Below are 12,004 nucleotides of genomic sequence, written 5' to 3' on the forward strand. Positions count from 1 at the left end.
ATATAGAGTAAAGAACCTTTGGTTTATATCAATAAACTCCTTGGTCAATGATCAAACTAAGATACTTATTATCAAACTAACAATCTTAGTGAAAAAGCTCTATCAGATCAAGTTAATGCAACTAGACAATTTGTGATCTTTCTATTCATCTTATGTCTATCAAGATAAACAGCTTGTGGATCCCAGAAAATAAAATATGCAAGACGTAACAAAAATATCAGAATCAAAAATAAAAGTCTTCAAGTCTTAATCTTCAAAGTAACCATTGCAAGCAACTTGATTCCACTATTGATCAACATATACATAATGGAGTCTGTTAACCTTTGATGGATCAAAAGTTTTATCAAAATATTTAGAATCACTTAAAATTATTTAGAATTGTTTAGTGAACCCTCAAAGAAACTTGAGTAGCCTTATATCAAAACAGAATGACCAAATAATAAACAAGTTTGATCTATCGAAAATAATTGTATTGTTAGTTATTAATTAGGTAAACAAACAACGAAAACTAAAATAATACTACGACTTAGTTTCTCACCAACGATACTATTAAAGGCTTCTTGATCCAAAAGAAGACTTTAAACGATAGAAACATAAGATGTTTCATCAAATAAGATTACTTGTACCTCTTAATACTTGGTAATAATAGTCCTATAACATGGTATTTAATACTTTGATTGTTGTTTGCTAAGCATTAAACAAAAAACTTTAAGATATTCCTGATTTTGTTTTATTTTTGGATTGTTGAATATGGAATTTAAGCTGGAAAGTACAAGCTTATTGATGTGTCAAATTTATTGGTTCACTAGAAGCAAATATGAAGGCATTGATATATGTTTATCCCTATATCTCTTTGTATATATACGTGTTTTTTTGTCTCCATCATACTTTAGATATATGTGTTGATATTTGTGAAGTTTTTTTTTTCTCATTTTGGTTTTAGCCTGATATTATTTTCTCATGTCAGATTTAGTTGCAGTTTATTTCCAACCGCGTAAAGTTTTAAAGGCATGCAATTAACTCCATCAGTTTCTGATAAAACTTACCGCGTACATTCATAAAAAGAATACCCAATACTGAATACTTGAATATTTGTTTTTATGCAAGCATCGACTTTTCAACTGCGATGTTTCCACCTCGACATCCTCCTCTTTCACATCTTATACCTCCATTCACCTCAACTACCTTCATATCTACTATAAAAATGATGTTTGCAGCTTCATATGACTAAGTTATTTTTAAGTCAGATAACCTCATTCTTGTAAATGATCTGAATGGTATATTAGGTGGTATTTTTTGGCAGTGCAGTAATCTAGCAGTGAAGGAATATATTTTGTGGTTAGCTAAGTTTTTATAGATCTAATTGTAAATTAATGCTAGACATGTCAGATTCCTACTTTCATTTCTATGAAACTTTATTGTGGTTGTAACAACTAGTTTTTTCAAAGTAATTAAAAAATAAATTATTGTAAAATATAAACTGTCAGATACTTGGAGTTTTGAAAATCGACAGTTCTACACCGAACCAAGTTGGTACAATTATAAGACGAACCAATTCGGACATGTGGATTGATTTCGTTTTCATAAAACAATAAACCAAGTCTCATAATTTCAGTCTTAATTCAGAAAAAAGTCGAACGGTATCATGTACAACCCTAGCCATATTATAGCTTGCACTAAATTGATCAGACACCTAGTAACAAAATTATCAAGTTTATAGCTATATGTATTCATATTCTAAAAAAAATTGGAGCAGATGTCATATTACTTTTATCTCCTCCTTTCTTCTAAAAAAAGAAAAGCACAAACCCTAATATTTTGAACGTCACTTTGCTCAGATCTGCACCCAAAGTCCTTTTCACATGTTATCACGCATTCATGTCCTTTGTTTTTTCATGATTTGATATTGGCGTGTTTTGTGCGGATTTGATTTTTCGTTTTAGAGAAGGGATCGAGCCAGAAAATCATTTCCAGTAGTGAGTTCCAACAAAGTTGCAACAACGACATCAGCTCCGTCAACTCCGAGTATATTGGGTCTTCAATCTGCTCTCAGTTATCTGTCAGTCTTAGCTTTATTTGTTTCAAGCCTAATGTTGTATTTTTATTTCATGCAACTCCTATTTATTTATCTCTTAATGTTAGTTTTGTTAGTTTGAGTTTTTATATATAGTTGTAGTTTTAGATTTACTTGTTTTAGGCTTAATGATGAAAACAAAGACAGGGGAAACTCTTGCAAGATCATCATCAAGTTCATATATTACTACAATTGGTACCACATCTCCAAAGTCGAGTCAGCTTGCCAATTCGTTCTGTTACAGACATCTAAAGACTAATTCAGATTACTACTGATGCGTGAGATACTTTGGTTAATTCTTGGCTACTGTTACTACTAATTGGGTAACTGCTACTTTAATTTCATTAGGAAATCTAAAACTAAAAAACTCAAGTTCATGTTATTTACATATTTTGATGAACATAATCCAGCCACTATTTTGTGTTTTGGCACATATTGGTTTTCTTTCGAAAATTAGCTTGACCCTAAATGTTTGGTCCTCTTCTTTATAAGAAGGAAGAAGGTCTTCTGAAACTATAAAGAGATTTCTAGGAAATGGTTTTCTAGATCTAAAGGTCAATGGGTGGCAGAAGGTGAAAGAAATTCAAAGTTTTTTCATAAGAATACTTCATATAAACAAAAATTCAACTCAATAAATGCATTGTTGATGGGTGGTGAAATGTGTCATGATAAGCAAAAGATTAATGAAGAAGCAAAGAAATTTTATGAGGAACTTTTCAATGAAGAGGTGAATGTCAAGCCATCTTATGATGAGCTTGTTCTTCCTAGTCTTACTGTTCAACAAAGTATTAGCTTAGAAAAGCCAATTGAGGAAGAAGAAGTGAAGCAGGTAATATGGAGTTTCGGTAATAAAAAATCCCCTAGTCCCGATGGTTATGTAATGGAATTCTTCAAAGCAGTCTGGAAGATAATCAAAGTGGACCTAATGGCAGTTATGAAAGAATTTGAACAAACAGGAAAGTTAGACTGGATGTTGAATTGCATAAATAATTAAATATAATATTGATTCCAAAATGTGATGGTGCTTCTTCCATGCACTTTTTCAGACCAATTAGTCTAATTAGTGGAATTTACAAGATCATTTCTAAGTTACTTGCTGATAGATTAAAACAGGTACTTCCTTCAATCATTTCAGAATTTCAATGAGCTTTTGTTGATAGCAGGCAGATTACAAATGGTATATTGATTGCTTCAGAATTGATTGATTCAAGGGAAACAGATGATACTCCTGGCTTAATGGTTAAAATGGACCTATCAAAAGCTTTTGATAATGTAAGTTGGAGCTTTTTGGATTATACATTTACTAGATTTGGTTTTGGTAATGTGAGGAAGAACTGGATTAGATGGTGCATATCAAACACAAGATTTTCTATGGTTGTAAATGAGACTGCATCTAACTTATTCAGAAGTAGCAAAGGAATCAAACAGGGTGACCCATTGTCTTCATTTTTGTTTATTCTGGTGGGTTGAAGTCTTATCACTCTTGATCAAGAAAGCAGCATCTTTGAACTTGATTTCTGGTTTCAAACCTGCAACAAATTCTTTTGAAATCAATCATCTACAATTGCAGATGACCTAATTGTGTTTCTATATGACAATTGTGAGCAGGTTAAAAATCTAAAGAAAATAGTTCTTGGTTTTGAGTTGGTGTTTGGTTTGAAGGTTAACTTCAAGAAAAGTGCTTTTGTACCTGTTGGTAATGCAGTTAATGTTGTTGAAAGTGCTACAATTTTCGGTTATCAACTAACCTCTCTCCCAATGAAATATTTAAGGATACCTTTGGGCAGTAAATCTAAGATTGTTGGAGTATGGGATGTGATCATTCAAAAATTTCAGAAGAAGCTTTCTTTGTGGCAAAGGAAATATCTGTCTAAGGGAGGAAGATTAATGTTGATTCAAAATGTTCTATCTATTTTTCCTATTTACTATCTCTCTCTTTTTCAGATTCCTGCTTTTGTGGAAAAGCAGATGGAAACTGTCATGAGGCAGTTTTTATGGGGTACTGTGAACAAAAAATTAAAAAACTAAAATTGCCTAAAGAAGGAGGTGGAGTGGGTATCAAAAAGCTGAGATTAATGAATAAATCTCTTCATGCGAAGTGGATCTGGAGGTATGACAATGAGGAGAATGCACTTTGGAGAAGAATTGTTAACCACAAATTTGGTGGAATTGAAAGAGCTTTCCTTCCTAGATAACTAAACCTGTCGGCAAGAGTCTTTGGGCTGGTATTTCGAAAAGCAGAGAACAAGTAGAGATGAATACTACTTTTAATGTGAGCAAGGGAGATGCCTTTTCTAGAAGGATAAATGGTTGAATGACCATTCTTTAATGGGTTTATTTCCAACATTATTTCATCTAAGCAGATTGCAGGAGGCCACTATTCAAGAGGTGATGGAGAACAATGAAGATAACAGTTGGAACCTTGCTTTTTGCAGGAACTTAAAAGATGAGGAAATAGAGGATGTTGCTCATTTGCTAGACTTGGTTTCAATATTTAGAAGGGGTGATGCAGAGGATCATAGAGTATGGCAAAATGATAATAAGCCTTTTTCTGTGAAAGAATGCTACAAGGATCTAGATATAGAGGGGATAATCTATTTTCCTTACAAATGTGTGTGGAATTTATGCTTTGTTGCTGCACCAACTATGGATACTTCCAAGAATTTAATCATGGTTGATGGCTGTCTATTATGCAAGAAACCAGCAGAGTCTAACCATCATATTTTTCTACACTGTGAAACTACAAGGGAGATTTGTGTTTACTTCTTGTCAGGTTACAATCTTCAGTGAGTGTTTCAGGAGTCAGTCAGGGACACAATTTGGGAGTGGAAAAGGAGGAAAGGTTCTCATTACAGTTTGAAGCATAAGATTTGGGACATTATACCATTTGCAATCTGGTGGGCAGTCTGGACGGAAAGAAATGCCAGAGTATTCAATGGGAAGTATAAAACTATACATGAGTTGAAAGATAGTGTCAAGGTTCTAATTCATAATTGGTGCACGGGGACTACCATTTTTGAGGGAATACACTCAATATTGTTTTGAACAATCGGGGGTTGTAATGTAGTAGTTTCAGTTTTTGCAGCTCTGTTATAATCGAGTTGTCTTGTTTCTTTCTCTCTTTCAGTTTCTTACCGTCTTGGTGAGGAATTGATCTTTTAATATATCTTGCTCTCTTTGAGTCAAAATAAAAAAGAAAAATAAAATAAAAATATATATATATATAAGAGGGATTTAATAGGTAAAAATTGATGAAGATACTACGACTTTGAAAATTAGCTAGTATGTGACGAGTAGGTGCCACGTAAATATATATATTAGCGTCTAAGATTAGCATAACACATTTCATAATTCATTTTAATTTTTAATTACTATATTACCCATTTATTGGGTCTGACTCTGACTAAATATAAAGTCTAAACAAACGACTATTTACCAACCACCATTAAAATAGCTCGGTCTCTCTCATCTCCTCGCTCAATCTCTCGTCTATCTTCTGCAAACCGTTTATTCCGTATATGTTCTAGGTTTTCTTAAGGGCGAACATCAAAACTAAAAATTCAAAGATGTGTTTCGATCAACAGAGGTTGTTTAGGTTGGTTGAAGAAATAAATACATCGAGAGGACTTCCATCAGCTGATGATAATCGGATGATCGAAATTCTCAGAGGTGATTTAGCTGAAACTGAAGCACGTCTAGCGCGAGCTAGGGCAAGAGAAGCTGAGTTGAGTCGGAGATTAGAAAGTATGAAACGATTCTTATCTGTTATGCAAATCCTTGAAGCCTACCTCAGGACAAGACTTCGTGAGCAGCAACAGGCGTTAATTCAAATTTCTTCTCCTGAAAAATTGTAATCAGTTTCTTAATTAGGGTTTCGAGTTTCCCCAAAGTAAAGAGGAAAAATCGAAACTTGTTTTTATTCAGATTTTCGTTGTTGCCTTGTGTTTATTGATCATTTCTTCTCTGTGTTTAGTCCATTATTTTGATTAAGTTATTGCTATTCTTAGGTAATTTATTTAGGGTTTAGAAACTCAATTCTGGATATGCTGGGTTGAAGAATGAAATTAATACTTGTACGGGGTTTACCATTGCATTTAGATTTTCGAAAACTGTAGTGGTATAAGTTGCTCAAAAGGTCTTGAATCAACACCCAAGAGCATTGGTACAGGGAGAAGAAAGATCTCAAAACTCTAAATGCATTAATATAATCCTCTCGGTAGCCATAAGAAAACAAGAATCTTTAAGTACAATCTATCATCTGGTTAGAACTTACAGTAATCAATCCAAAGAGAAGATCTAACTAGTTTGTGTTTCCTTGCATAACTTTGTTGGTATAGCTAATACTGTTTCAGTGTTGTCCACACCCATGGTGTGAAATTTATATTAAGCAAACACAGTTTTGCCTGTAACATTGTTCTGATAAGAGAATTTTGATCTTTCTAATTCTATGGTATTCGATGTTTGCTTCTCATGTAGTCACAATTGCACTGCTCTCAATTATACCGAGCTTCGATTTGGAACCACTGGAGGAAGAATCGAGGGATGTCTGGAAGTGCTTGGGATTTTCAGAGGAGGATCAATAATATAATAGAAACCATAAACAGACCAGCCAAGAAAAGGGGACTTGGCAAGCTACATTCGATCACCAGACATCTCTTAGATATCGTTCTTCAACTTGGAGTTTCTTTACTGCAGCTTCGGCAGCAGATGATTCCATGGGTCCCTGAAAACAAAATCCATGTTAAACTAAAATGCCTAAATAAATGTCACGCTACATAATTCTTGCAGCTTTTTTTCATTAATTAAAATCTCAGTACCTGTTCTTGGGCAATGGTATGCAACGTGCGATGGACATCTCTGGCCATTCCCTTGGCATCACCACACACATAGAGATAACCGTCCCCTGATATCACATTCCATACATCCGTTGCCTGCGGATAACATACAACTAAGAGTTACACTCATGAAAGGAACCAAAATCAATAATAAAACCAGTCCTGCCTACTTACTTTCTCCATCATCTTATGTTGAACATATTCCTTCTTTTCCCCTTCACGTGAAAAGGCAATAACTAGCTCCGAAATTACTCCTCGTTCCACGAAGTTGTTTAGTTCGTCTTCATAAATGAAGTCCTGTAATAGAAAATCAGCATTAAGAAAGCTTTACAGTCCCGAATAATGTGCCTTGTTTATCAGTTCAATTGAAGCAATAATTTAACTTGATGTGGTGACAAAATGCGAAAACAGTCTTCCATAATCAAAATGACCAATTACCATATTACGATTCCTACATCCGAAAAAGAGCACTGCTGGGCCAAGTTGAGCACCATTTTCCTTGAGGGCCATTCTTTCCTGATAGAATATGAAGGTTAGACTCTTTCTTTCAATCCAAAAGAAAAAAAGCTATAACTTGAATATTTAAGATGTCTTCTAATACCTGCAGAAATCCTCTGAAAGGAGCTAACCCTGTACCAGGTCCCACCATGATAATTGGAGTTGAGGGGTCAGCTGGTAACTTGAAGTTTGACGTTCGAACAAAAATAGGAGCCCAGCTATCCTGAGGAACTGCATGCTAATGATACCCAAACAGCTGATTAGATCATGGTTGACTCTCATTCTATTAGTTACTTCAATAAGTAAAAAAGAAGCATGAATCAGGGTCAATTCCAACCTTCATCCATGTCGAACACACTCCTCGGTGAACCCTTCCGGTAGGGCTTTGACCATATACTAAAGCACACGTCACATGAATTCTTGAGGGAGCAAACTTAGGAGAGGATGAGATAGAATAGTATCGAGGCGGTAAGCGAGGGGCTACTGCAGCAAAGAAAACACCAAGAGGGGGTTTTGCTGATGGAAACTCGGCCATGATCTCCAAAAGACTCCTCTGACTTCCAACTACCCATTTTGAATACTCATTCTACAAAAAAGCACAGCAGAAGCTCTAAAAACATATATCAAGTCAACAAGTAGTACACATGCACTTTGCAATAAAATAATAGGAAATTTTTTTTTAAAAAAGTGCTCAAGGGTTGGTATAACAACACGAAAATAATGTAAATAAATAAAAATTATAGTTATGTTAACCTTTCCCAGAGGTGATGACAAAAAGCGCAATCTCTCTGCTTCACTGGGTACAGATGCATGAGCGGACAGAGCAATCAGAGAAGCCTGAAATTTCCATCACAAAAGATCAGCATTACAATATAACAGAGATAGCATAGTACAAAAGATTAATATTAGCCGGACCACTCATCACCTTTCTAGGAGGATTCAAAAGATCAGCATAGCGTGCTAGGGCAGATCGTAAGGTGCAAGGACCTGGGAAAGGAGGTGGTAATGAGCTTCCCTGGGGTGACCCGTCTTCTTTATCCGTGTGAATTGAAAACAGCAAATCCAGGGGTTGACCCAACAGCTTCCCTGCTTCCTCGACAGTTTCATCGCAGTTCTCAGCATAAACACCAACATGATCTCCAGTCTCATATCTGGGAAGAAGAAAAATTCAAACACCATTTATATGAAATACTAGGGCAAATGTGGTTCTTGGATTTTATGATCAAAGTGTTTCATTTCGTTCATTCTGGCAATTGCATGACTACGAACATAAAAGAGTAGGACTAGAACTACGCCGAACAAGCAAAATTATGGTAAAAGTACTTACGTAAGGGAAGAGCCTGATATGTCGAACTCCAGATGTATACAGGATCTATCAGACTTGGGTTTGTGGAGCTCTCTTTGTTGAGCAACAATGGTTCTGCAGGTAAGATAAATTGATAGCAGTGGTGATTAAATAGTTGTGATAGGAAAAGAACCAGCATATGCATGTTTTCCCTTACCTGCAAGGATGGAGAATATCAAATGCAACATCGCCGTTAGCAGTATTTATGTGTTTATCATCCAGAGCCGCGACCGTAGTTTCGTGAATCACTACCCTGTATTCAGGAACAGTAGCAATATACGGTGTAGCCACTGAAGGAGCAGCATCCTCATCTTTGAGCAACTGATCCAATTCAGTCCACAACAATTCTCGCCTGAATGGAATTTATGTAAGTACCCAGAATAAATGAAGCCATCAAAATAGAAGTCGAATTTGAAATAAACAAGCAACAAAAGAAGGAAACAAAATTTAGTGATAGTGTTTTAGTGAAGCAACAAAAGATATACCAAGCAGTAAAATCATCTTCAATGCATTGATCATCGTCACCGAGCCCCACTTGAACAATGCGCTTTGCACCTACAAGACGTGTAGTCAATTTTGGAGTTATGAAAATATAAACACAGGACTGCTGGAGAAGTTACCAACAAGAAACTCTATCAAGGATAAATGTCATAAACAGTCATCAGCTTATAAAAAAAGCATACAATTAGACACATACCTTGTTTACCGAGTTGCTCATCCACATCTACCGCGATCTGTTTCGCAAGGATGATTTAGTAAATGCCTTGTACAAACAATTTTAAAGTGAAGATCTTGAAAAGGCAAAAGAATTACCTTGTTGAAATGCTCGTATTGACGGTTACCCAAACCAAAAACACCATAAGTTAGTTGCTGAAGCCACTCTCCCCTTTCATGTTCCTGGCAGCAATATCCAGTCTTGTCACAAAAAACTTAATGGAAAACTTAGCAATACAAAAACTAGCTATATGCACAAGAATCACCTGAGTGAACCATTTGTAAAATCTCGCAGCATTGTCAGTTGGCTCACCATCACCATAACTGCAGTATCATAGTTTCATTACATAACTGATCAACCTCTCATTAGTCGAGAGTTTATAACAAAATCATGTTAAGACTTCAGAGAAGAGATTTTTTCTTACGTGGCTACCATGAAAAACACCAAAGACTCTTTCTTTAATTTCTCTTCATATTGATCATCCTCGGCTGCATAGTCATCCTAGAGAAGATACAGAAATTAAAGAGACATAAACGCCAATCAAAAAACTAAAATCAGCAGGCATTTCATAAGCTGCAGACAACAATTCATAACACTTACCAGGTCAACTACTTTAACAACTGCTTTCTTGTACTTTGCCTTAATTTCTTCTGCCAATGCCTACAACAAACACAACCTTGAGCCAAAATACAACAAAAAATTCAAGCACCCAGGCTCAACATCAAGCACCTTAAAACCAAAGAAAACGAAATATGGACTTTAAGGCATTATAGAATTTACAGTAAAGTAGAAAAAGTAAGTACGGATTCAACTGCATTGTACATCTTTCTCCCATGGTTTTCAATCTCAAAAACTAAGTTACGTACACAAAAAGTTCACAACAAAGTTTATGCAGTTTCCCGTCCATTAACTATACCAAAAGAGCAAAGTATTAAAATTCACCATTCTCTAAGACTAAGGTGTTCTATTCTGCTAACCAAAATTCAAAGAACATTCCTACAAATCGTGTAAGTACAGTTAAACCCCAAAAAATATTCCTACCAATGAAATGAACACAAAAAAAATCCCAAATTTGGCAAATACAGTTAAACCCCAAAAAAAATCTTGCAACGAATTGCCAAAAATAAATAAATTGTACTTTACCTTAGCAAATCCTTCAGCAGTACCAGTCTGAGTACCAAAAAATATAGTGAGCTTAATTTTACCAGGATCAACTTCAATCTCCTCTTCTTCTTTATCAATTATTGGTTTATAAGTTTCAATAGGTTTTGATTGAGAAGACGAAGATTTCATACATACGAAGAAACCAAATCCAATCAGCATTGAAGCTACAGTTGTGACCATAATGAAAATTGGGTCAGAAATATATTCTGATCCTATTGATATTCCTAACATCGATTCAATCGAATTAGCTAAATTATTCGAACCCATAATTAGCAGAGACTCTGAAGCTTAAACAGAGAGAAGCAATCGAATGTATTTCAAGTAGATTCGACTTTTGCTTCTCCCTGTGCTTCTTTTCAAACCCTAGAAGATACTAACAAGGGACTAAATTCCCAAAACCAGAACGGAAAGGAACAGAAGATACGAAAACTCGGGTCTTTAAAGCCCTTTCCGAGTGGGGTCGTTGACTGAATTCTATGTTTAAGCGTCAATAAAGAAGAAAAATTAGGACTATTTAGTATTTAATGTATCATTTAATTTCCAGTCTGTCGATGTATATTTTCAGGTGGTGACAGAAGGAAACTCACATCTACCCTAACAATAACGCACTAACGAACCTTGTAGCAAAAGAACCGTGTGCCTGCATTTGCACAAGGACAATTTCAAGAATATATCTATTCTATTATATAAAGCCAACTATGGTTAGTTGAAGCTGCATATTCTGTTTCCTATTTTGCCACTTTAAAATATTTTCATGAGTATACATTGTGGGTATTAATTAGGGATAGTTTGGATAATTGGCAGACTTAGTTTTCTAGGCGCATCTATTTTTTTTCAATGCATTGGTTTACTGTGTATCGGTATTAACAAATAATAATAATTAAAAAAAAACAACATGTATTGGCTACTGAAAACAGAAGGTGGGCCATCCCTTGAGTAGATATTTTTGAAAGATATCTCTAGAAACGCGCATGTAAACCTCCAGTCAGCTTACCCTTAAACTATCTCCGAATTTTATCTGCAAAATCACAGTGAAGAAAAAGATGACTTACAGATTCATTACGAGAGCAAAATAGGCATTTTTGATCTACTTCAATTCCTTTCCTTGTTAACATATCCTTTGTCGGAAGACTGTTGTCAGCAAGTGCCAATAGAAAAAAGCAAATCTTTAGATGAAAATGCTGAGCCCAGATATTTCTCATTTTTCTCCATACTTTGAACTCCCAAAATGCTACTGAGAGCATTGCACACAAATGGATCCATGTTGTTACTATAAAAAAACAGAAGACTTGTCAAAATTAATGACCTGACCAGATTGTGAACTAAAATCCTTCAAGACTTGAAGAAGATTATTCACACTGGTTAAATTGGCT

General features: G+C 35.2%; 2 protein-coding genes across 2 annotated transcripts; one reads left to right on the forward strand and one right to left on the reverse strand.

Annotated features, from left to right (window-relative positions):
• The first annotated feature begins 5,501 nt into the window (after positions 1–5,501).
• LOC113289403 (protein SKIP34) lies at positions 5,502–6,167 on the forward strand. Its single transcript, XM_026538652.1, has one exon. The coding sequence runs from the start codon at positions 5,641–5,643 to the stop codon at positions 5,926–5,928; it is 288 nt and encodes a 95-aa protein (XP_026394437.1). The 5' UTR covers positions 5,502–5,640; the 3' UTR covers positions 5,929–6,167.
• Positions 6,168–6,254: 87 nt separating this feature from the next.
• Positions 6,255–11,056, reverse strand: LOC113289402 (NADPH--cytochrome P450 reductase-like). The gene is made up of 17 exons (XM_026538651.1): positions 10,611–11,056; positions 10,068–10,127; positions 9,892–9,968; positions 9,733–9,790; positions 9,566–9,649; positions 9,450–9,486; positions 9,238–9,307; positions 8,910–9,104; positions 8,735–8,827; positions 8,333–8,558; positions 8,161–8,244; positions 7,745–7,993; positions 7,511–7,645; positions 7,348–7,425; positions 7,084–7,206; positions 6,892–7,005; positions 6,255–6,797 (listed from the first exon to the last, which is right to left on the reverse strand). Exons 1-17 carry the CDS (start codon positions 10,896–10,898, stop codon positions 6,717–6,719), a joined length of 2,052 nt encoding a protein of 683 aa, XP_026394436.1. The 5' UTR covers positions 10,899–11,056; the 3' UTR covers positions 6,255–6,716.
• Positions 11,057–12,004: the final 948 nt, after the last annotated feature.

The sequence above is a fragment of the Papaver somniferum genome, chromosome 6 (assembly GCF_003573695.1).
Source record: "Papaver somniferum cultivar HN1 chromosome 6, ASM357369v1, whole genome shotgun sequence".
NCBI classification, from domain to species: Eukaryota; Viridiplantae; Streptophyta; class Magnoliopsida; order Ranunculales; family Papaveraceae; genus Papaver; species Papaver somniferum.

Coding starts and splice junctions, on each gene's coding strand:
- LOC113289403 (XM_026538652.1), top strand. CDS start 5,641: ATGTGTTTCGATCAACAGAGGTTGTTTAGGTTGGTTGAAGAAATAAAT.
- LOC113289402 (XM_026538651.1), bottom strand. CDS start 10,898: ATGGGTTCGAATAATTTAGCTAATTCGATTGAATCGATGTTAGGAATA. Junction 9,791..9,891: donor GTGTTTTTCATGGTAGCCAC/GTAAGAAAAAAT, acceptor ATGATACTGCAG/TTATGGTGATGGTGAGCCAA. Junction 8,559..8,734: donor ATATCAGGCTCTTCCCTTAC/GTAAGTACTTTT, acceptor TCTTCTTCCCAG/ATATGAGACTGGAGATCATG.